The sequence below is a fragment of the Ophidiomyces ophidiicola genome, assembly GCF_022830035.1.
Source record: "Ophidiomyces ophidiicola strain CBS 122913 chromosome Unknown scaffold_4, whole genome shotgun sequence".
In the NCBI taxonomy this organism is placed as follows: domain Eukaryota; kingdom Fungi; phylum Ascomycota; class Eurotiomycetes; order Onygenales; family Onygenaceae; genus Ophidiomyces; species Ophidiomyces ophidiicola.
In genome coordinates, this window is record NW_026054644.1 from 503,552 (window position 1) to 523,516 (window position 19,965).

At 54.4% G+C, this 19,965-nt stretch overlaps 4 protein-coding genes across 4 annotated transcripts; 3 read left to right on the plus strand and 1 right to left on the minus strand.

Moving 5' to 3' along the window:
• Positions 1–1,922: 1,922 nt before the first annotated feature.
• CHS3_1 (Chitin synthase, class 3) lies at positions 1,923–5,613 on the plus strand (the record flags this gene model as incomplete). The annotated part of the gene is made up of 2 exons (XM_049250690.1): positions 1,923–5,442; positions 5,516–5,613. The coding sequence occupies 2 exons, from the start codon at positions 1,923–1,925 to the stop codon at positions 5,611–5,613; spliced, it is 3,618 nt and encodes a 1,205-aa protein (XP_049110274.1).
• A 4,166-nt stretch (positions 5,614–9,779) lies between these two features.
• On the plus strand, positions 9,780–13,164 carry LOZ57_001604 (uncharacterized protein; the record flags this gene model as incomplete). Its single annotated transcript, XM_049250691.1, has 2 exons — positions 9,780–11,906; positions 11,968–13,164. The coding sequence occupies 2 exons, from the start codon at positions 9,780–9,782 to the stop codon at positions 13,162–13,164; spliced, it is 3,324 nt and encodes a 1,107-aa protein (XP_049110275.1).
• Positions 13,165–14,281: 1,117 nt separating this feature from the next.
• Positions 14,282–15,151, plus strand: LOZ57_001605 (uncharacterized protein; the record flags this gene model as incomplete). The annotated part of the gene is made up of 2 exons (XM_049250692.1): positions 14,282–14,833; positions 14,933–15,151. 2 exons carry the CDS (start codon positions 14,282–14,284, stop codon positions 15,149–15,151), a joined length of 771 nt encoding a protein of 256 aa, XP_049110276.1.
• A 1,562-nt stretch (positions 15,152–16,713) lies between these two features.
• Positions 16,714–18,449, minus strand: LOZ57_001606 (uncharacterized protein; the record flags this gene model as incomplete). The annotated part of the gene is made up of 2 exons (XM_049250693.1): positions 16,714–18,221; positions 18,299–18,449. The coding sequence occupies 2 exons, from the start codon at positions 18,447–18,449 to the stop codon at positions 16,714–16,716; spliced, it is 1,659 nt and encodes a 552-aa protein (XP_049110277.1).
• Positions 18,450–19,965: the final 1,516 nt, after the last annotated feature.

Genomic DNA, 19,965 nt, shown 5'->3' on the forward strand with positions numbered 1-19,965 from the left:
CGAGTAGCGAGCAGAGCAGCGAACGGACGCAGACGCGGACGAAGACGACGACGTAGACGCAGACGACAGCTCAGAAACTAAGAATAGCCAGCCAGGAGTTGCTGGCGGGCGACGATCGGGCCGGGCGTGGCTTCAGGGGGCGAGCGAGCGGCGGTTCGAGCGAGGGAGCAGCATCGCATATAAATAAGAAGAATAAGAACAATAATACTCCGCAACTCTACATAGCAACTAACTAACTAGCTCATCAAGACTCCGGCGCCCCATCGCCCGCCCAACGACGCTCCGCAAACTGCGCTCGCGGCTTGTCGCTGCGGCTCAGCACCGGGCAGCCTCGCAGCGACTGGCGCTGCCGTGGCTGGCTCGCTAGTCAGTCAGTCCGGGCGATACGGACGGTGCCTTGGAGTAACCAACTAGCCATACGCAGTATACACATACGGAGGACACTCGCGAGCAGCCGCATCCGGGGCTGATGCGCACGGCGCAGGTTGTTTATATTTATCTTGCGCCCACGGCTGCGATCGAGCCTCACGCCACAGCGCCAGGCCCGGAATACGAGCCCGGCTGCCAGTCATCGGCACCGCGCAGGGCTCGCGCGGTGCGCTGGCCATGACTGCCAGATCGCCCGCCCGCCTGTCGCCGATTGGAAGCCGGCTGGCCTCGTCGCCGTCATGTCGCTGCGTGGTCTGCCCATCGCTGCCAGAAGCGAGTTGGTTGCTTGCTTCGTCCAGCGCGTCGCGGCAATCCTCGGCTGCCGGCTACCCTTCCTACCTGGCTGTCTGGCTGTCTGCCAGCCAAGTCCCGCCTCCTCTCCCTCTCTCCCTCTGCCTCTCTTCGCCTGCGTAGTGCTCTACACTGCTGCTCTCGTCTCCTTCTCCTTCTCTTCTCTTCTTCCGATATTTACCCCACCATACCGTATCCACCGTACCGTAACGATGGCGCCCGTTCTGTCACGCCCCGTCACGCCCAGCCTGGCCCCCGCCGCCACACGTGCCGCTAGTCTGTCGTGCGGGGCTGTCATTGGCCACCGGCGTCCCTGAGCCGCGCTGTCCCGTCAGCGATTACCGTCCGCGTACCAGCACCGCGCCCCCACCACACAGCCAATCACGCGCCGTTCCCGCGCGCGACCGGTGCCTTTGCGCCTCCCGTGACACCCCAGGGGTCGCGCGCATGATTGGCTGCCACGCGCGCACTAGCCCGCACCGGGCCTAGCGCGCGCCAGCGCTGAGACAAGCGGTCACGGCAACCGTATTGGCGCGTCACAGCCGTACGGAGCGCCCCTTGTTTGTCGTCGTCGTCGTCTTCGCCGTCGTCTCGCTGCGGAGCGGCGGGCTGTGTGGCTTCACAAACATCATCCCAAACCACCGTCCGCTGTCCCTCACACCCGCGCGGCCGCCGCACGCTCGCTGCTAGCCTACTAGCTAACTACCCTCACTCTCGCTTCGTCGTCGTCGTTGTTTCGCCTGCCCCCCCCGGCGATCCCACTTTTGTTTGTTGTTTCCCCTGTCACTCGCTCACATCAGACCCTTCTTTTTCTACCTGTCACCTCCTCGCCCCCGAAACGCTTGCTTGATCCACCCACCCGCTCTCTGCTTGCTGCCGTCGAGCCATCATCATCCTTGGGCTCTTCGACCAGTTGACCCACGCCCACGCTGCACCGACCGCCGGTCCTGATGTGTTGAGCCTGCGTGGAGACCACCTCTCGCAGCCGCCCTCACGCTCTCCCGACGGACACCCCGTCTATGGATTAATGCAATACCCTCTTTCCAGCACGCCCCTCGACTCGCCTGCACGCTGCATTCTCGTCGCTGCGCGGCGATAGGCCCTTGTGAGTGTGCCCCCCTCTGGACAGAATCGCAACGTGCCGTGGAACATCGGACGCCCGTTGACGGGACAACAACTCGCCAGAGTGACGCAGCCGCACCATGTCTCTCCCCCAGCGTCCTGGACGCCCTGAGCTGTCCTCGCAGCCCTCCTTCCGCGACTCCTACCATCGCCGCCGACACGACATCGAGGCCGGCGGCCAGAATGAGACCCCGACCACCCCGTCGTCGCGCCGAAACCAGGGCTACTTCGCCGCCAGCCCTCACTCGCCCGGCCCGCCCCAAGACCAGGATGCCGCCCGGGACCTCAACCGCAAGCGCAGCCTGATTCGACCCGAGAGAACTCGCATCGGCCGCGATCACCCCAATTACCATTACCGCCAGCATGCCCAGAATATGCCCACCTATCCGTCCACCACCGGCAACGACCCCGTGGCGGAGGACCCCGTCGAAGTAGAAGGCGGGACTATCAGCTCGGGAAGCACCGACATCAAGAGCTTAAAACCTGAAAGGGGCAGTCCCGGCTCCGACTACGATACCCGCCAGGCACCCACGCCGCGGCACGCAGTTTCCAAGGAGGAATCACAGGCGAAAGTACAGAGAAAACTGTCCCGAAAAGCGTCCCGATCGCGCCAGGAACTGGAGAGGAGACGCCAGAAGGAACTCGAGGCCATCCGTCCCCCCAGTCTCTGGAACGTGTACTGCGCCATGGTCACCTTCTGGTGTCCGGATTTCATCTTGAAATGCCTAGGCATGCCGGCAAAGGCCCAGAGGCGAGCTTGGCGTGAGAAAATGGGACTCATCAGCTTGATTCTCTTGATCTGTGCCTTTGTGGGTTTCCTGACTTTTGGCTTTACGCAAGTCGTCTGCGGGAGCCCCGGCGTTCGCCTCAAGATCAACCATGTGGGTAGCGGCTATTTGATCATTCACGGCAAAGCATATGACCTGACTCGCTCCACGCATCCGGCCGCCATCGGCGTCCCTGGTGGCTCAAACGTCCTGTTCGATCTGCCCGAGAAGTACGGTGGCCGAGATGTCAGCTTCATGTTCCAGAATGTCAACGGTGCCTGCAAGGGCCTCATCACCCCCGTTGAGAATTCGGGAATCCCCACCAATGCCGAAAAGGAGATGGGCTGGTACTTCCCCTGCGTCGCCTTCAGCCAGGACGGTTCCACCCAGCCCAATTTCACCCAGCCGGAATATACGGGATATGCGTGCCACACCACTCCCAGAGCCAGGAATGCACTCTACGAATTGAACTCCGATGGCGAGGTCTACTTCACTTGGGATGAGGTCAAGAATAAGACGCGGAACCTGGTTGTCTACTCCAACAATGTTCTCGATTTGGATCTCCTGTCGTGGTTTAATTCCAGCCAGGTGATGTACCCATCTCGCTTTGATGATATTCGAAACAATGCCGGCCTCAAGGGCTTGGATGTCACCCACCTGCTCCAGTCGCGTTCGGACAAGCAGATTGCAAAGTGTCTCTCAGAAATCGTCAAGGTCGGATCCGTGGACACCGAAACCGTTGGCTGTATTGCGTCGAAGACAGTCTTGTATATCTCTTTGGTCTTCATTCTGTCTGTCGTGCTAGTAAAATTCTTGCTTGCCTTACTATTCCAGTGGTTCATCGCCAGACGCTTCGCCGCCCCCAAGACCGCCATGGACCCGCAATCGAAGGAGCGCAAGCGCCAAATTGAAGACTGGAGTGATGACATATACCGCCCTGGACCCCGCCTGACGGATCCTGCTGTCCCTGATCGTGCCTCGAAACGGGGAAGTAGACTGTTCCCTACGACGTCCCGATTCTCTAGCCCCTATGTCATTGGAGCCCAGAAACAACGGCCAACGCCCACGACGATGGCTAGCCAGAATACCGGCAGCCGACTCAATGCCCCATCGTCGATGTATCAATCTGGAAAGAATCCCAGTCAAGCCACGCTTAGTGTTGAGCCTTTCAATCGTCAAAGCGTTGCTGCCAGCAGATCCAGCCTGATGGTGCCAGACCCACGTTACTCTACGATTAGCGACATGGAAGGCCAAGGACCCGCTGAGATGATCCATGAAGCTGTTGTTCCCCAGCCCCCTCCGGAATGGCAGCCATTTGGCTATCCCCTGGCCCACGCGCTCTGCCTTGTTACCGCATATTCCGAAGGTGAAGAGGGTCTGCGTACCACTCTAGATTCAATCGCTATGACGGAGTATCCCAACAGCCACAAAACGATCATCGTTATTTGCGACGGTATGATCAAGGGTAAAGGTGAAAAAATGTCAACCCCTGAAATCTGCCTGGGCATGATGGGTGACTATGCCATTCCTCCGGAAGATGTCCAGGCTTTCTCCTACGTTGCCGTGGCCAGTGGATCTAAGAGACATAACATGGCTAAAATCTACTCCGGTTTCTACGACTACGGTAAGGCGTCCGTGGTTCCTCGAGAGAAACAGCAGCGGGTCCCGATGATGGTCATTGTCAAGTGCGGTACACCCGATGAGTCGAAGAACAGCAAGCCTGGAAACAGAGGTAAACGCGACAGTCAGATTATTTTGATGTCGTTCCTCCAGAAAGTTATGTTCGACGAGAGAATGACGGAATTGGAATTTGAGATGTTCAACGGATTGTGGAAGATTACTGGAATCTCGCCCGATTTCTACGAAATCGTGCTCATGGTTGACGCCGATACAAAGGTGTTCCCGGATAGTCTGACGCATATGATTTCTGCGATGGTTAGCGACCCCGAAATCATGGGTCTTTGCGGTGAGACGAAGATTGCCAACAAGGCTCAGAGCTGGGTCACTATGATCCAGGTCTTTGAATACTTCATTTCGCATCATCTTTCGAAATCATTTGAGTCTGTTTTCGGTGGTGTCACCTGCTTGCCTGGCTGTTTCTGCATGTACCGTATCAAGGCGCCCAAAGGCGGGCAGAACTACTGGGTGCCGATTCTCGCCAACCCAGACGTCGTCGAGCATTATTCCGAGAACGTGGTGGACACGCTGCACAAGAAGAATCTACTGCTGCTCGGCGAGGACCGATATCTCTCGACGCTGATGCTCAAGACCTTCCCCAAGCGAAAACAAGTCTTCGTGCCCCAGGCCGTGTGCAAGACCACCGTGCCGGACGAGTTCAAAGTGCTTCTCTCCCAGCGCCGGCGGTGGATCAACAGTACGGTGCACAACCTCATGGAACTCATCCTCGTGCGCGACCTCTGCGGCACGTTCTGCTTCAGCATGCAGTTCGTCGTGTTCATGGAGCTCGTGGGCACGCTGGTGCTGCCGGCAGCCATCGCCTTCACCTTCTACGTCGTCATCATCTCCATCATCAAGAAGCCCGTGCAGATCATCCCGCTCATCCTGCTGGCGCTCATCCTCGGTCTGCCCGCCATCCTGATCGTCGTCACCGCCCACCGCCTGTCGTACGTCGCGTGGATGTTCATTTATCTGCTGTCCTTGCCCATCTGGAATTTCGTGCTGCCCACGTATGCGTACTGGAAGTTTGATGATTTCAGCTGGGGCGATACGCGCAAGACCGCGGGCGAGAAGACTAAGACCGCGGGTATTGAGTATGAGGGCGAGTTTGATAGTAGTAAGATTACGATGAAACGATGGCGTGATTTTGAGAAAGGTATGTGTACTTTCTCTCTCTCTCTCCCGTATTAGCCGTTTAGGGATCGATTGCTAACTGCGATATGTCTTAGAACGCCGCATAAGAACCGGGACCGGTGGCTTCTCTCAGTCCACGACGAATTTTTCGCATTATCCGCAACATAACTCCGTTTACGAATCGGATTATTAGACTGCTTCTTGGATCTAAATCTTTTTGCTGAGCCTTTGCCCTTTTTTTTCCCCCGTTTTCTTGTCTTTTGAGATACGAATCCGATAACCCCAATGGTTTACGTCGCAGAAATTACTGAATCATTGGGAGCCATCTCTCTCCTTTTTATAATTTAATCTTGGTGTCTTTTTTGCTACTTATTTATATAATTCTAGCTCGTCCAAAAAAAACCCATGCCACTTTCCTCCTTTGAGAAATGCCCCCCTATATAATTGTCGAACAAAGGTGCTCCGTACATACACTTATATCTACATACATCCAAATCTTCCTGTATAACTAGCGGTTGAGATGTTGCGCCTCCACTTAAACAAGTTTGTCTTTTTTTTATGGCTTTTGTACTGTAGTCCACTGCCTTGGAAGTTTCTTTTACAAATATTGATAGTCTATTTAGTAGGCGTTTTATTCGGAATTTCAAAAGACTTGTTAATTGTTTCCCCAGTCTCGGAAGCCAGGAAGCGTTAGATAGTAGAAGAGTATATAGCGGAGAGTCGAGCATAATTAATAGATACTTCCTATGCATGTTGGCGAGCCTGGTGGCCCAGCACAGATAAATGAGAAAACGCTATCAGACCTACCTATGACAAATTCTACATGCTGGATAAGAAACTCCTGCACGATAAGAAATCAGATACGAAAAAGCATCCGACAGGCACTTACTTCTTTAGGAATATCAATATCGAAGAAGGGAATTTATTCCCCGCCCGTCCCTCGTCGCCGGGTACACACCTTCGGAGAAATTGCCCGGAAAAAAAGTAATGCAAAAAGAAAGCAGGAGAAAGAAAAGAAAAGCAAAGACAAAAAAAAAAAAATGGGCTATGGCTGCGGCTAAGACGATGGCTTGTTCATGTCTGCAGGCGCGCGCAGAGGACGACCAGTCATAAACTCGGAATGTGATGGGTTTCAGAGCTTGACCGACACCGCACGTCGCAGCTGTGTGGTGGTGGTGTTGGTGGTGGTGGTGGGGTGTGTATGGAGTATGTATGTGTTTCTCTACGCGTCACTGCTGCGGCTTCGGGATGGTCGGGTATCCAGAAGCATATGCCGATGATGGTCCCGTGGGAATGGTGGGTGACCTCTTGGAATTGGGCGAGGTGGGGGAGGCATGACAGCCGGCTGGGAAAGAGATTTGCGGTTGGGGAGAAGGGGGGGGATTTCGTGCATGTCTGGGGTATGTTTTTCGGAGTACGGAGTACGCATGTATGTGTAGTAACTACTCCGTATGGAAAGGTGTACTCCGAGTACTCCGTACCAGGCAGAGGAATAAACAAAGAAAAAAGAGGGAGTGCATATGATGGGCAGCTACGGGGCCGCTCAGCTGGGCGTGATGCATGATGGGAGAAACTTAAAGTGTTCATGTTGTCAAGAGTAGCTTTGATGTACTCCATACTCCATAGAGATGTGTTCTTAAAATTGGGGGAAGGAAACAGTAGGAGTATACTCCGTAATAAGGAGAAGCAAAGAGCAGGATGATTGTTCTCGGGAGCTCGTCGGGAACTCCAAGCTACTTCCGTATAGCTAGCCAGTTAATTAGCCAGCTACCTAGTCACTTGATGGAGGAAGAAAAAGGAGATTTGTCCTTGATCTCCCCAGCCGTACTCCGTACAACCCGGCTCGCGCTCTCCGAAACCTTTTTTGTTTGTTTGTTTTTTTTTTTTTTTTTCATTTTCATTTCGATTGACGTAGCTTATGGAAAGCAGGGGGAGGGTGACACAGCGTTTCCGCTCATGCACCGCGCTGCAACCGTGGGCAAGAGATGGCAGACATGTCCGATGCGCCATGTGCGCACCTCCTGATCGATGCCGTGGCTAGTCGTGACGTGAAAACGGGGACCTGTCGCGGATAATCGCCACCACCGCACGCCCGGCCGGATCCTGCTCCCTCCATCGGGCTCCTGGGATAAGTGCAGCAGATACGGGATACTCAGTACGACCGGGTCAGCCAGCGCTGTCTCCCCACGGCCGATCCCTTCGAGTGACGAGCGTGTATACGTGTGCAGACGTGTGTGTGTCTGGAGGACTAGGTCGGGCTCTATGGCGCAGGACTGCCGGATTCATTGATTGTCTGGTGCGATGCGGCGACGCCGGCGGTTGTGGGAAGGCAGAGCTTGTATGCACGCGCGCCGGTTCGTTTTGCCAAAAGCAAAAGCAATGGCAAAAGCAAAAGCACGGCCTGCCGGCCTGATGGTGCTCGATAAGGTTCAATAATGGGCGGTGATAGCGAGCTAGTTGTCAGGCTATCCGATGTATTTCTGCGGGCGGGCACAGATTGCTGGTGGATGGATGGACATGGGAGCGAAGGCGTCCTTTTTTGTTTTTTTTCGTCGCCGAATGTGACGGGTAACCCAGCCGGGAGGACGGTCAGACGGCAGTTCGCAGCAGGCCTGCTGCTGTTTTTGCTTCGGTGCAGCTGAGTAGAAGCCGTTTGACGGGCGAACACAGCAGCGTTGTCACATCGTGTTGCCCTCGTTCGTGATAGCGCAGGCGGCCGAGATGGGCCAGCCCAGAGAACAAGCGGATCGGGCGGGCGGGCAGAGTTGATTATTCGCCGGTGACAGTCGTCTCGCCAGCCGTCTCGCGCATCCCTCGCGGCCTGTCTGCTGCGTTTCGATATCAGATGCAGGCCGTTGGGTGGATCGGCCGCGGCGCGCATGGCCGGCGCGGCACAAGAGCGACGGAACCGCGCCCGCCAACTTCGCCGGCCAGGTACAGCGCCAAGCCTGCACGTGCGCGGGTCGTGGTGATTACGTGAGCCGCCCGATTCGACTGGTCGATTGCGCGATGCCCGATACGGCCTGGTGCAGCTTGGCGGCCAGCTGTTTTTGGCGAACCCGAAAGGGAAGATCGAGAGCGCGAGCGAGACGACGGCGAGCAGGCAGAGAGAGAAGAGAGGAAACAGTCGAAGACGAAGAACAGCTCCAGCAGCGGCATCCCGCTGACTTGGCTGGCTTGGCCGGCGTGCTGCGTTGCTGCTGCGTTGTTTTATATTATAGTGCCAGAGCCGCCCGCCCTCTCTCGCCGGGTCAACCGCGGCCGTGCTGGGATCCCTCTCCCCCCCCCCTGGTCCCTCTCCCCTCGCGGAGCTGCTGCTCGACGTTGCTACTGCTGCTGCTGCTGTGGTTGTTGCGCCCGCCCGCCCGTCTCCGTCTCGCTCTCGCGCTGCCCGCCCAGGTCATGTGCTGCCCGCCGTGACTCGCTGCCTCCGCCTGCCTGCCCCGCCTTCTGCTGGCCTGGCTCCGGCGAGTCTGCTCTGCTCTGCTCTGCTCTGCTCTGTGCTGCGCGGCGCTGCCTCTGTTGCCCCTCAACAGCGTGCTCCCTGCTTGTCCTCCTCTTCTCTCTCCCTCTCCTAGTTCTCTCTTCCCCTGTTCCCTCTTATCTCTCTGGCTGATTGTCTCCACACAAGCAGCCCTACTGTTGTTCAGCACTTGTTCCGGAACTTCTTCACCAGCAACACGATCTCGCGCAACCAACCTGCAGCCCTTCATTCAAAACATCCGTCTTGGTCTCCCTAAATAGCGTCTGGTCTCTATTGTGCTGGCTTGTGTGTTTGGAACGCACTCTGCACAATAGCCAGACAGAACAGCCAGCCTCAGTCCCATTCCGTTCCCTTGTTGTTCACCTCACTTTCTCCCCTCCCTACCTCTGCTGTTATCCTCCCTTAGAAAAACTTGAACCTCCCTTCTTGGTCTCATCTTTGGATCAAGCATCTCTCTGCCTTGGATCTCTCTGCTGCAACGCGGCTGCTCAAAAATCTCCACTCCCTACTCTCTGCCCTATTGGCAATACCTGAAACTGCCGCTACATCCAATCCTTTTGATGATAGGTATTAATTACCCATTTACTACTTACAAGATAAAGTATTGATGTGTTGGTGCTCACCTGCTTTGTTGTAGATGCTCGTCTGCCAGCAACAGCGGTTGGTCAATCACAATACATACTCAAACAGTCTCTTCACGAAAGTCCTTGCCAAATAATACTGCTGAGTTCTCTCCCAGCTGGTTGAATCTCTCGCACAATCTCCAATTTCAACGGACAACAAAGCCCATCACAAATTATCACAGCCACTCCAGCACTCCTGTCCTACTACGGCGGCTACTGCAGAACGGCATTTACGGTCAATAACCAAGCAATATGGTTGAACATAATGAGCACATTGCCGGTCAAGCAACTAGCAGTTTCTTGCCTTTGACATCTACAGACGCTACACCAACCACACGCGAAGCCTTCAAAATCGCAGAAACAATGCCTAATGAAGAGGGACCTGAAATCACTCACAGTTCAGTACACTCTGGCGGTGGGGAAGATTCTGCAGAAGAAATGGATACCGGTGACTTGGCGTCTCGTAGTGGCGATTATTCTTCGGACGAAGAGGACGACCCCAGGGTCGACCAGGGGCCCAATGAGCCCACATCGTTTTACACAAACTTTGGAGGAGATCAAATAAATGCCTCGACCTCACCCCAGTTGGCCACTGCCTTTCAGAACGATTGGCCTTCTGGGAGTGATGTCGCCTCCGCTGCCCCAAATCTCCCTGAAATCGACCTAATTTCCGAATTTCACGACAACGACGAAGACGGCGAGTCGTCATCCACATCTGAGCTAGCTGATGAACGAACCGTTATTACTACCAACCCTGTAACCTCTCCACCTGCTACGTCTGTCGGTCCAAATGAAAACCACTCCGCGATCCCCTTAGACGCCAGCGTTGCCGTTCATCCAGTCGAATCCCTCCCGAATGACTTCTACGACCCCGAGGCCTCCAGTCTGGGTGACCACGCCATTGAAGATCCACTATTCGCTGGCATACGGTATACGAGAGATGATGGTAGTTTGATTAATGCTTCAGACCTCCACAACTTCACTTACGATCAACTTCTGCCCACCATGTTCCTTGGCGCGCCTGATACTAATTACCGCCGTGACGATCCCTACGACGCTCTCGACGCCGAAAGGTTTTACGTATCAGACGATGAGTTCTGTGTAGAGGGCCCTGACGCCTCAAAGGCCGCTGAACTTAGAACACCTGGTCAGACGGGTGCCGAGGTAAGTGATGAGCCCTTGCCCAACGGCCACGCAGCTAGGCAGCCCGACACTCCGCCTCCACCCACCACGACCTTCAGTACGGACCATCCGCCCCCATTCGATCCAAACTACCCTCAAGTTAACGATAGTAACGAGACCGATGGGGAGGCCAATGATCATGCAGGTGGTGGTGGGCCGGTGATGCATACCGAAAGTATGAAACCTCCTTTCCTAACTACTTCTTCTGCCGCCTCTGTTAGCACCGTTACGCAAAGCCAGAAGACAGCCAAGGGATTCTACCCCCCGGATGATCGCTTATCGTACCTACCCAACATGCAAGGTGCCTTGTTCCATCCCCGGAAACTAGCTTCTAGTTTCGCAACTCAGTTTTCCATCCTTATCGAGACAAGAATCTACGCAATTCTTGTCCGTGCGCGCCGCCTAGGCTCTGATTTCGTGCCGGGAGTTTTGCATGCTGACATTTTTGTCAATCAACCAATCATTTCGTTTTTGTCTGGCCCTCGGGCTTTACACGGGTTTCCGGTTACTTCTTCTCAGTGCAGAGAGTTCTTTCAAGATGCCATTTCGTGGCATCATTCTGCTTGCGCCGAGTCTGCAAGAGGAGATTTTGCTTTGCTTGCAGATACCCAGACATCGCAGCCACGTTTATCTGAGTCGCCTTGCTCCCCGCAAAGCGAGCTAAGAATCAGGACTCGAACATTTTCCTCTTCGGCCAGGAACCCACGCCCTCTTCTTTCGGACGACGAATATTATCATATCCATGCGGCCTCCATGCCTTCGCCTTACTTTATTCACCCCATGTTGATTTTGCGAATCTTTAATGACCATACTCACGTTGCCAGCTCATTACTTGCCACGCCCCTTGCACCCCCAGACGGTGATTTCTATGGTGATGCTAATGGAATTCAATATCCAGCATTTGAGAGAAACCTGTCAATTGATCAGTTCATCAGACAGTGGTTCTTACGGTCTCGTACGCACGACCCCCGCATCTGTGGAGCTAAACGCCCGATTACCATTCCTATTTCGTCCGAGGCTGCACACGTCCTTGATTGGGAACGACCTTCCAAGATTTCGCGACCAGAGCCCTCGAAGATCTACGACATTCAAGGCATTCCTTGGTCCACCAGACTAAAGGTGAAGCGATCCGATGCCCGCCGCCAGAGGGATCAGATGTATTCTTGCTATCATAACCTAAAATATGTCCCTCGAACTGTGAGTCTTTCGTTTTTCAACCTTCAGCTGCTTCCACTAACTCTATTTTTTCCTAAAATAGTATTCCAATGTCTTACCCCAGAGCGAGGACTACTTTAGGCCGAAGACGATGTATACGAAATATCGAGCTTCAATGGCCCATTTTCAGCTGCGAAACCTTATGTCGGTAACAGCATCAAACACTTTGCAATACGCATATCAGTCTAAAGTCTACTCGGTCACGCCCTTTCACAATGAACAAAATTGTCTGATCAACCTCTCTAACCCAACGACTTCCCGAAATTTCCTTGATTCAGTCAAGATTTCAACCATGAAAGCAAAATATGGCGTCACTCTCGTTGGTGGGTTCTCTGGCGAGTATGCTTACCGTGGACAAATCAGTGATTCGATTACGATGGACGGCCGTGTTACTAAAGACCCCAATGGCATCACTAACCACATTGATGTAATCCAGAATCGCACTAATCATAGCCCTCAGGCTGTTATTTCATCCAACGACGACCGCATTCGGATCCTGGACTGCGCTACAAATAAATTTATCAACACACACAGGTTTGCACGCGCCATTAACTGCACCGACACATCCCCTGATGGCCGCCTTCGTGTCATTGTTGGCGATGCACCAGATGCCTGGGTCGTCGATAGTGACAACGGCAAGCCTATTCAAGTCCTATCTAGCCACCGTGACTACGGATTTGCCTGTGCATGGTCGCCCGACATGTTACATGTCGCGACCAGCAATCAAGACAAAACCGTCAACATCTGGGATGCACGTATGTGGCGTATTCTCCAGATCATCGAATCCGATGTCGCAGGCTATCGCTCCCTGCGCTTCTCTCCCGTCGGCGGCGGCCCACGCACCCTGCTCATGTGCGAGCCCGCCGATCGCATCGTGCTCGTCAACGCCCAATCCTACCAGACGCGCCAAGTGCACGACTTCTTCGGCGAGATCGGCGGCGCGGACTTCTCGCCCGACGGTAGCCGAATCTGGGTTGCGAACATGGATGCCAAGTTCGGCGGCTTCATGGAGTTCGATCGCCGCGAGTGGGGACAGCAGTTTGGCATCGGCCACACCAAGCGCAAGCGGATCGAGAATGCCGGCGATTTCTACTACCCCGACTTGCCCAACGAGTGGCTGCCCGAGGACCGGCTCGATGGCGACCCGCGGTGCGTGCTTGGCTCGAGGGAGAGGAAGCTGCGGTTCCAGAAACTCTTCACGGACACACAGTTCGAGATGCTAGACCCTTATTTAGGATAACCTGTGCATCAACTCTTTTGAATTGCATCCATGAAGCGTGATTTTTTATCTCCCCTTCTTAACGTCATTGCGTTTACATTCAGGCTTTACATGATTTTTTGTCCCTTGGAATTCTTTTGCCTTTCTTCTTTCTTTCTCTATTCTGGCTCCGTTGGGTTTTTGTTTTTTTGTTTTTTCTTGTGGTTTTGCTTGCTTTGGTGACATACTTTTCTTCTGCCTCCCGTATTTTCCTTTCTCGGAAATACAAGGTTGAATTAAAGCCAACTAATAGGTGTTTGGGAGTTTTTTGACGATCTGGCCTCCAAAAGTGCTTTTTTTCTTCTCGTCATTTTTTCTTTGCTTTTGTTTTTTTTTTTTTTTTTTTTTTAATGCATAGTTAAAACTGTTTTTGTCCCGTCTCGAGGGATATTTGGCAGCTTGGCCTTTCCGTCGCATAATTTTCGCCTTTCCTCAGCTTCACTCGAATGGGGAATCTGCAAGCGACCTTTTTGTGTTAGAGTTGGGAAGATGGGCTCCGTCCCCCTGTTTCCTGGTGTTTTGAGTCTAGCAATTGGGTTTTGTCCTTCTGAATCTACTCTCTTCTAACCCCCATTTACACTTGAGCTTCCACATCCCCATTTGCTTTTCTGGCTTGTTTCTTCCTTTTTCTTTCTTTTTGACATTTGACTCCGTTATTTTCTCGTTTTGTTGCTTGCATTTTAGCGGCCCGCTTTTGCTGCGTTCGGATACCTGGAGGATTGCAAATTGGCCTGGGCTTGGGAGCATTTCAATGTGATATCAGCGGCGTTCGATTCAGCGAGGCGAGAGCCGTCTGGAGCGGAGGGAACGGTCTTGCAGTTTTGCTTCATATGGTTTGGGGGGTGTATCAAAACAGCGGGCGTGTGAGAGTCTTAGTTAATGTCTGAGTAATACCAGCTGTCTGAGTAAGCTGCCTCCTGTGTTTGGCATGTTTGCCAAATTTGTCGTGTTTGGGTGGTGTGGCTGCCCAGCCCGTGCCCCTCTCTTGACGTCACCGCCACCCCCCCTAATCAGCCACGCCATATAAGAAGCGCGACCTCTGCGTGTCTCCCGTGCCGTTGAACCTGCAGTGCAATTCCCCTCCCCTCTTCCCAGCACCATGTCCAACTTCTCCCGTCCCAACCCGTCCGAATTCAGCGGCGGAGCCAGCGCCAACTACTACGACCCCCGCGCCGACATGTCCGGACAGCAAATCCAGCAAGGAGGCAGTGGAGCTCCCGGCGGCGGCGATGGTGGCTTTGGAGGCTTCGACTTCGGACAAGCCATCAAGCAGGCCAAGTACCACAACAACGGGCGCGAGGACGCCGATGACGACGAGGACGCGGGCTTCTTCAAGAAGGCCGTCAGCTTCCTCAGCCAGAACAAGGAGAGCCTGGGCAAGGAGGACATCGACGAGCAGAAGGTGGTGGGCGCGCACCAGGCGCTCTACGGCGACGGCGGCAATCCGCAGGCGGATCGCAAGCTCGACGCGGACTTCTTGGGCAATGGCGCCGCGCTGCAGGCGCTGAAGATGTTTATGGGTGGCGAGGACAAGCAGAAGAGCAGCAGTGGTGGTGGTGGTGGTGGGGCGGGCGACCAGAACAAGCTGATTGGGCTTGCCATGGCTCAGGCGGGGAAGTTGTGGGATCAGCAGAACAAGCAGGGCAATGTGGTATGTTTTTTTTTTTTTTTTTTCTCTGTCCTGGAGAATTTCTTGTTTGCGTTTCTATTTTGGAACACGGGCTAATTTTCCCTTTTTTTTCTTCTGCAGGCTACTGATAAGCAATCGGCCGTCAATTCGGCTGCTGCAATGGCGATGAAGATGTACATGAAGAACCAGATGAGCGGCGGCGGCGGTGGCGGTGGCCTGGGGGGGCTTGCTGGCCTGGCTGGCTTGGCTGGGGGGCTCGGCGGCGGGCAGTCCGGCGGCGGGAACCAACAGCAAGGAGGAGCTGGCGCTCTGTTGGGCATGGCGAAGAAGTTCCTCTGATCGAAAGCCAGAGACCGTTGTTTTTTCCCTTCCTTTTCTTTCCTTTACCACGCGCCATGAAATATACTCGGTAAACCGTTACGTATATACACTGGAATGAATATACAAAGTCTTTTGCCGTACGATAAATCACAGATCTCCGCTCCGCAGCCATATCTGTAGAAAAAAGTGACGGCGATATTATCTCTGCTGGCACGAAAATAAAACTACTAGCCGCCGAGGATGGGACGACGCCGTCTGAGAAACCCGGAAGGCCATCCCAAATTCCCTCAACACTGGAGCCCAAACATCTCGCAGAGCCAGCATCAAAGAAGATCTCCTTCCTAGACTAGTACGCCGCCTACTCCTCCCACCCATTGCAGAAGAAGCACGCGAATCCTCCCCAAAGAGGATAAAGGGAAGGCTGGCTCGTAGGACAAGACGTGATTGTGGCGTCCACGGGTTGATTGGTCGCAAAAACCCGTGACGATCTGCTGCGCCACACTGGCCAAGCCCCTGCGCCTGCGCCACAGCACATCCGAATATGGACTCTGGAGCGAGGAAAGTCAGCGCTGGATATACTCCGTACCGCGCAAAGGAAAAGGAATGCTATTATAATCGTAGTGGGGGGAAAGTACAGGCAAGCTGTGACAGTTTGGACTGCCGCCGGCTATCATACATATATACACCGACGAGCACAGACGCCAGTCTCCAGCCATCCTACCGAGACACCGTGCGCGTGGCTAATAATGGGGCCCCGGGTTGAGGATCGACTGTATGGATGAACAGACTCAGAAGCTAAAAAGACGCATCTCGCGGGAGACCGGGCGGGGTGCTCCTACGGGAGGAATGGAGAATGAAGTTGAGTGTTTTGGGTCGGCGTTCCTGTTGGATTTGCGCCGGCGCGGGGCCCCAAAAACAAGCAAGAGGAGATCGAAATTGGGAATCCATTAATTCAAAACAAAGCAAAAAGTTTCCAAGTACTATTGAGGACATTATAGATCAACAAAGAAATATTCCATATAATTGAATTTTTGCACTGTGAGGGTGGGGGAGGATATGCACCCAAGGAAGAACAATGGATGGGAAAACATTGTACATGAAAAGAAGCATCTCAGTGAAATGCTGCTCAACAGAATGAGACTGCTTCTGCTTGTTTCTTTGGCACAGTTACTCTGACATTTGATTTTTCGTAAAATGGCTGCCAAACATGTACATTCACACATGCGGATCTGAACAAGAGAGGTAGGAGAAAAAAAGATAAGGAACTTCATAAGTGTTTGCACGTACACTTGAACTGGTGTTGTCACTGTTGTGTTGTAGGGTTGGTTGCTGGGAAGGTTGAAGTTCCTCCTGATATTTCCTTTTGTCTTTCCCTCTTTTTCGCCTTGACCAGAGAGATGAAAAAATTATTGAGAAAAAAGAAACAAGATGAAAGAGAAAAAAGACATATACAACTCCACTCAGGACCCCATGAGATGAACCCCAAACAGTGAAAAAGACAAGTATATGGATAGAAAAGGGCAACAAAAGAGGCGAGAAAGCAAAGTCATCATTGCACAAGGAGACTGACATTAAGTTATTTAGAAGACATTAATGCAGCCCCAGTTTTGTTCGACACCGAATGGGCCAGGTTGCTTCCACTTGTCATCACGGAACGAAAAGAAGACAGAGTCACTTCCGACAGCCTTGACAATAGACTTAATGGCGGCTTTTTGTTCAGCGCCGCCAGAAACGGCGAGACCGTTGTTGCCGCCCCCGTTGGGCCAGCCAGTCTCGAGGTTGATGACTTTCTTGTTGCAAAGACCTTGAAGAATGTCCATCTGGCCTTTGACAAACTTGCCGGCTTCCGATGGAGCGACTCCAGCGTTGAAGAACGGATGGATGTTGGCACCGAGAACATCGATGACGCCACAGAGCTGAGAAGCACTGGACTGCCAGATGTTAAGGGGTTCCGTGGTGGTGACAGGGCCAGTGTAACCAGCCTTCTGGAAAGTAGCCTTGCACGAGGCGATGAACGATGCAAGAGAACCAGCATCGGCGTGCTTCTGGAAGATAGCTTCGTTTCCAACGACGATGAGGTCGACGATATTGAACTGACCCCAGCTGACGATGTCGGTCACCTGTTTCTGCGCACCCTGGATGCCAGTGTTGGAAATGAAAACACCAATGATCATTCTGAGGCCATTTGCCTTGCACGCATCGCCGATGGTTTGAAGCGCGTTACAATCAGGTGCGTAGACGCGAACGACTTTGAAACCCTTTTGCTTGATGGTGGCAATGTCGGACTTCATCTGATTGACATCTTTGCATAGACTGTTGTCGGTGAACGGAGAGTAGGTCATACCCCATTTCTCGCCACCTCCAAGTCCAGGCTTGGGGCCATCGGGTTTAGGTTCCTGGGGCTTAGGAGGTTCGGGTTTAGGTTCCTGGGGCTTAGGAGGTTCGGGTTTGGGTTCCTGAGGCTTAGGGGGTTCGGGTTTGGGTGTTTCTGGCTTGGGTGGCTCAGGCTTGGGAGTCTCAGGCATGGGAGGTTCTGGCTTAGGTTCCTGGGGCTTAGGGGGTTCTGGCTTGGGCGTTTCTGGCTTTGGGGGCTCTGGTTTGGGTGTTTCAGGCTTTGGAGGCTCTGGCTTGGGTTCTTCCGGCTTTGGAGGGGCAGGCTTCGGGCCCTCAGGCTTAGGGGTCGGAGACGGGACAACGAGAGTTGGCGATGGGCACACATACACGAACTTTGTCTCGGTCACGGTCACGGTGGCTGCCGGCCGGACGTAGGTGCCGGGAACGCAGACGACGGGAGTCGCAGATGAAGGGCAAACGACCGCAGTGGAGCTCTGGACAACACTAGTCACACCTCCATAGGATTGAGAAACACCAGGCACAGGGGTCGTTTTTGGCGCGCAGACCGTTACAGTCTTGTTGAGGACGACTGTCTGCGCGGGAATGGTGTAGGTTCCTGGAGTAGGAAAGACGGTTTCGGAGGGGGTGGGTGCCGGCTCGGAGGGGGCGGGAGTGACAGCGACGGTGACGGTGGTGTAGCTAGTCTGCTTGACAGTTTTTTTCGAAGTGGTGGTGGCGGCAGGAATTGGGATAACTGTGTTGTTTCAGTCAGCATGAGCCAAGGAGAAACATGCAGCGCGTGGCATGCACGCGACGGTCGCGAGCACTTACGTGTGGGAGGGCCAGTGATGACGATGGTCTTGACCACGCACGACGGTGGGAGACGGCGGTGCAGTTCAAGGTGGCCGTGGCGATGGTGCAGGCCGCCAGCCAGGGCCGAGCCCACGAGACCAGCGGCGGACAAAAGCGCAGCGCCCTTCATGGTGTCTCCGAAACGACGCAGGAAGACACAGAGGAGTGCAAGGACGCGGCGAGCGACGGGTTAAAAAAGAATGGACGTGCGCAGTTGGGCGGTTTGTCTTAGGGTAATCTTCCGTGCGGTAGGGATGGCAGTGGAGACGGGGAGAGCGCGAGCGGAAGAGCCGTAGCAGAAAGAAAGAATGCCCGCTGAAAGAGTGAAGCGGTGGTCAGTGAGGGAGAGGAGACGGGAGAACGAAAGACGGGGGAGGAGACGAGGAAGAAGAAGAAGAGGAGGAGGAGGAGGAGAGGGAGAGCGAGCAAAGCGGGAGGAGAAACAGAAAAGCGGGAAAAGGAGAGGCCGCATTGGGGCTAGCGTGTGACGGGGCGTTACCAGGCACACGCAGCCAACGGGGCGGTGGGGCGGCGTCATGACGGCCGTATTACGCGCGGGCTGCGTGCGCGCCAGGAACCCGCCGTTTCACGTCAGCCTCTGCGATACGGGCTGCCCAGTCCGGCGTCGCCACGCTGCCCACGCAATCTCCGGTTGCTGTGGCACGCATGCCGAGCGCGGGCACGGCGAGGCGACGGTGCGTAGAGTCTACAGAGAGCAGTGGTAGTTAAGCAGGATGCGTCCAAACCGTACAGCAGCTATGTGTCCTCCGCACCCGACGCCAGCGCAGCGGGCTGTGATGTGCGTGGCGGCGCGTATGGAACACGGCGGTACCGTACCTGGTACGGCGTACGATACGCGAGGCGCACGCCGGCGAGCCAAGGCGACGCTATCACGCCTCGCCAGCGCCGCCGCGCTCGACGAGCACGAAAGAAAAAAAAAAAAAAAAAACAACCCGCGCCCGCCATCGTCGTCGTCTGCTGCTGCTGCGGCGGCGTGCTTCATTTCCTATGTCCTCCACTCTGCACTGCCGCTCCGATGTCCTGCTCGCTTGCCGTCCCGCCCGCCGTCTGTCCCAGCTGCCTGTTCAATACTAATGCCTGGCCTAGCAGCCCCCCTCCCTCTGGCTAGACACTCGCCCCAAGCCTTGCCGGCTCCCCTGGATGATCCTTGCGCGTGTGAAAGAGACAATCAGATCGAAGGGCGAGCACAAAAAGGGTCCGTTCGCTTGCCAAAGGATCGGCGTCCCGAACGCGCTGTTTTCTCCTTGTTGGCCTCCCTATTGGCCTTGCGCTGCGAACCCCAGCGAGTCAGCGACTGTCGCCCAGCGCGCAATAATAAAAAAAATAAAAAATAAAAACACTCCTGCGACTGTCTTGGTTGCGCCTTTGGCTGTTTCTTTTTTGCCCCTTGCTCTTATGCTTATTTTTTTGGTGTGTATTTTTCTTTTTGCTTTTTGTTTCCTGCATGAGAAAACAGCCCCCGGGCAGTGCTTTGTCGCGATCCCGATTCTGCTTGCAATCACACAGGCAAACACAGCTACTGTGAACAGGCATTGCTCTGCAAGTTTCTCGTCTCCTTGTTCTCCCCAGCACCCTGCCCGGCGATAAACATCGCTCTCCCGCAGATCGAGCCCGCCTGCCAGGCC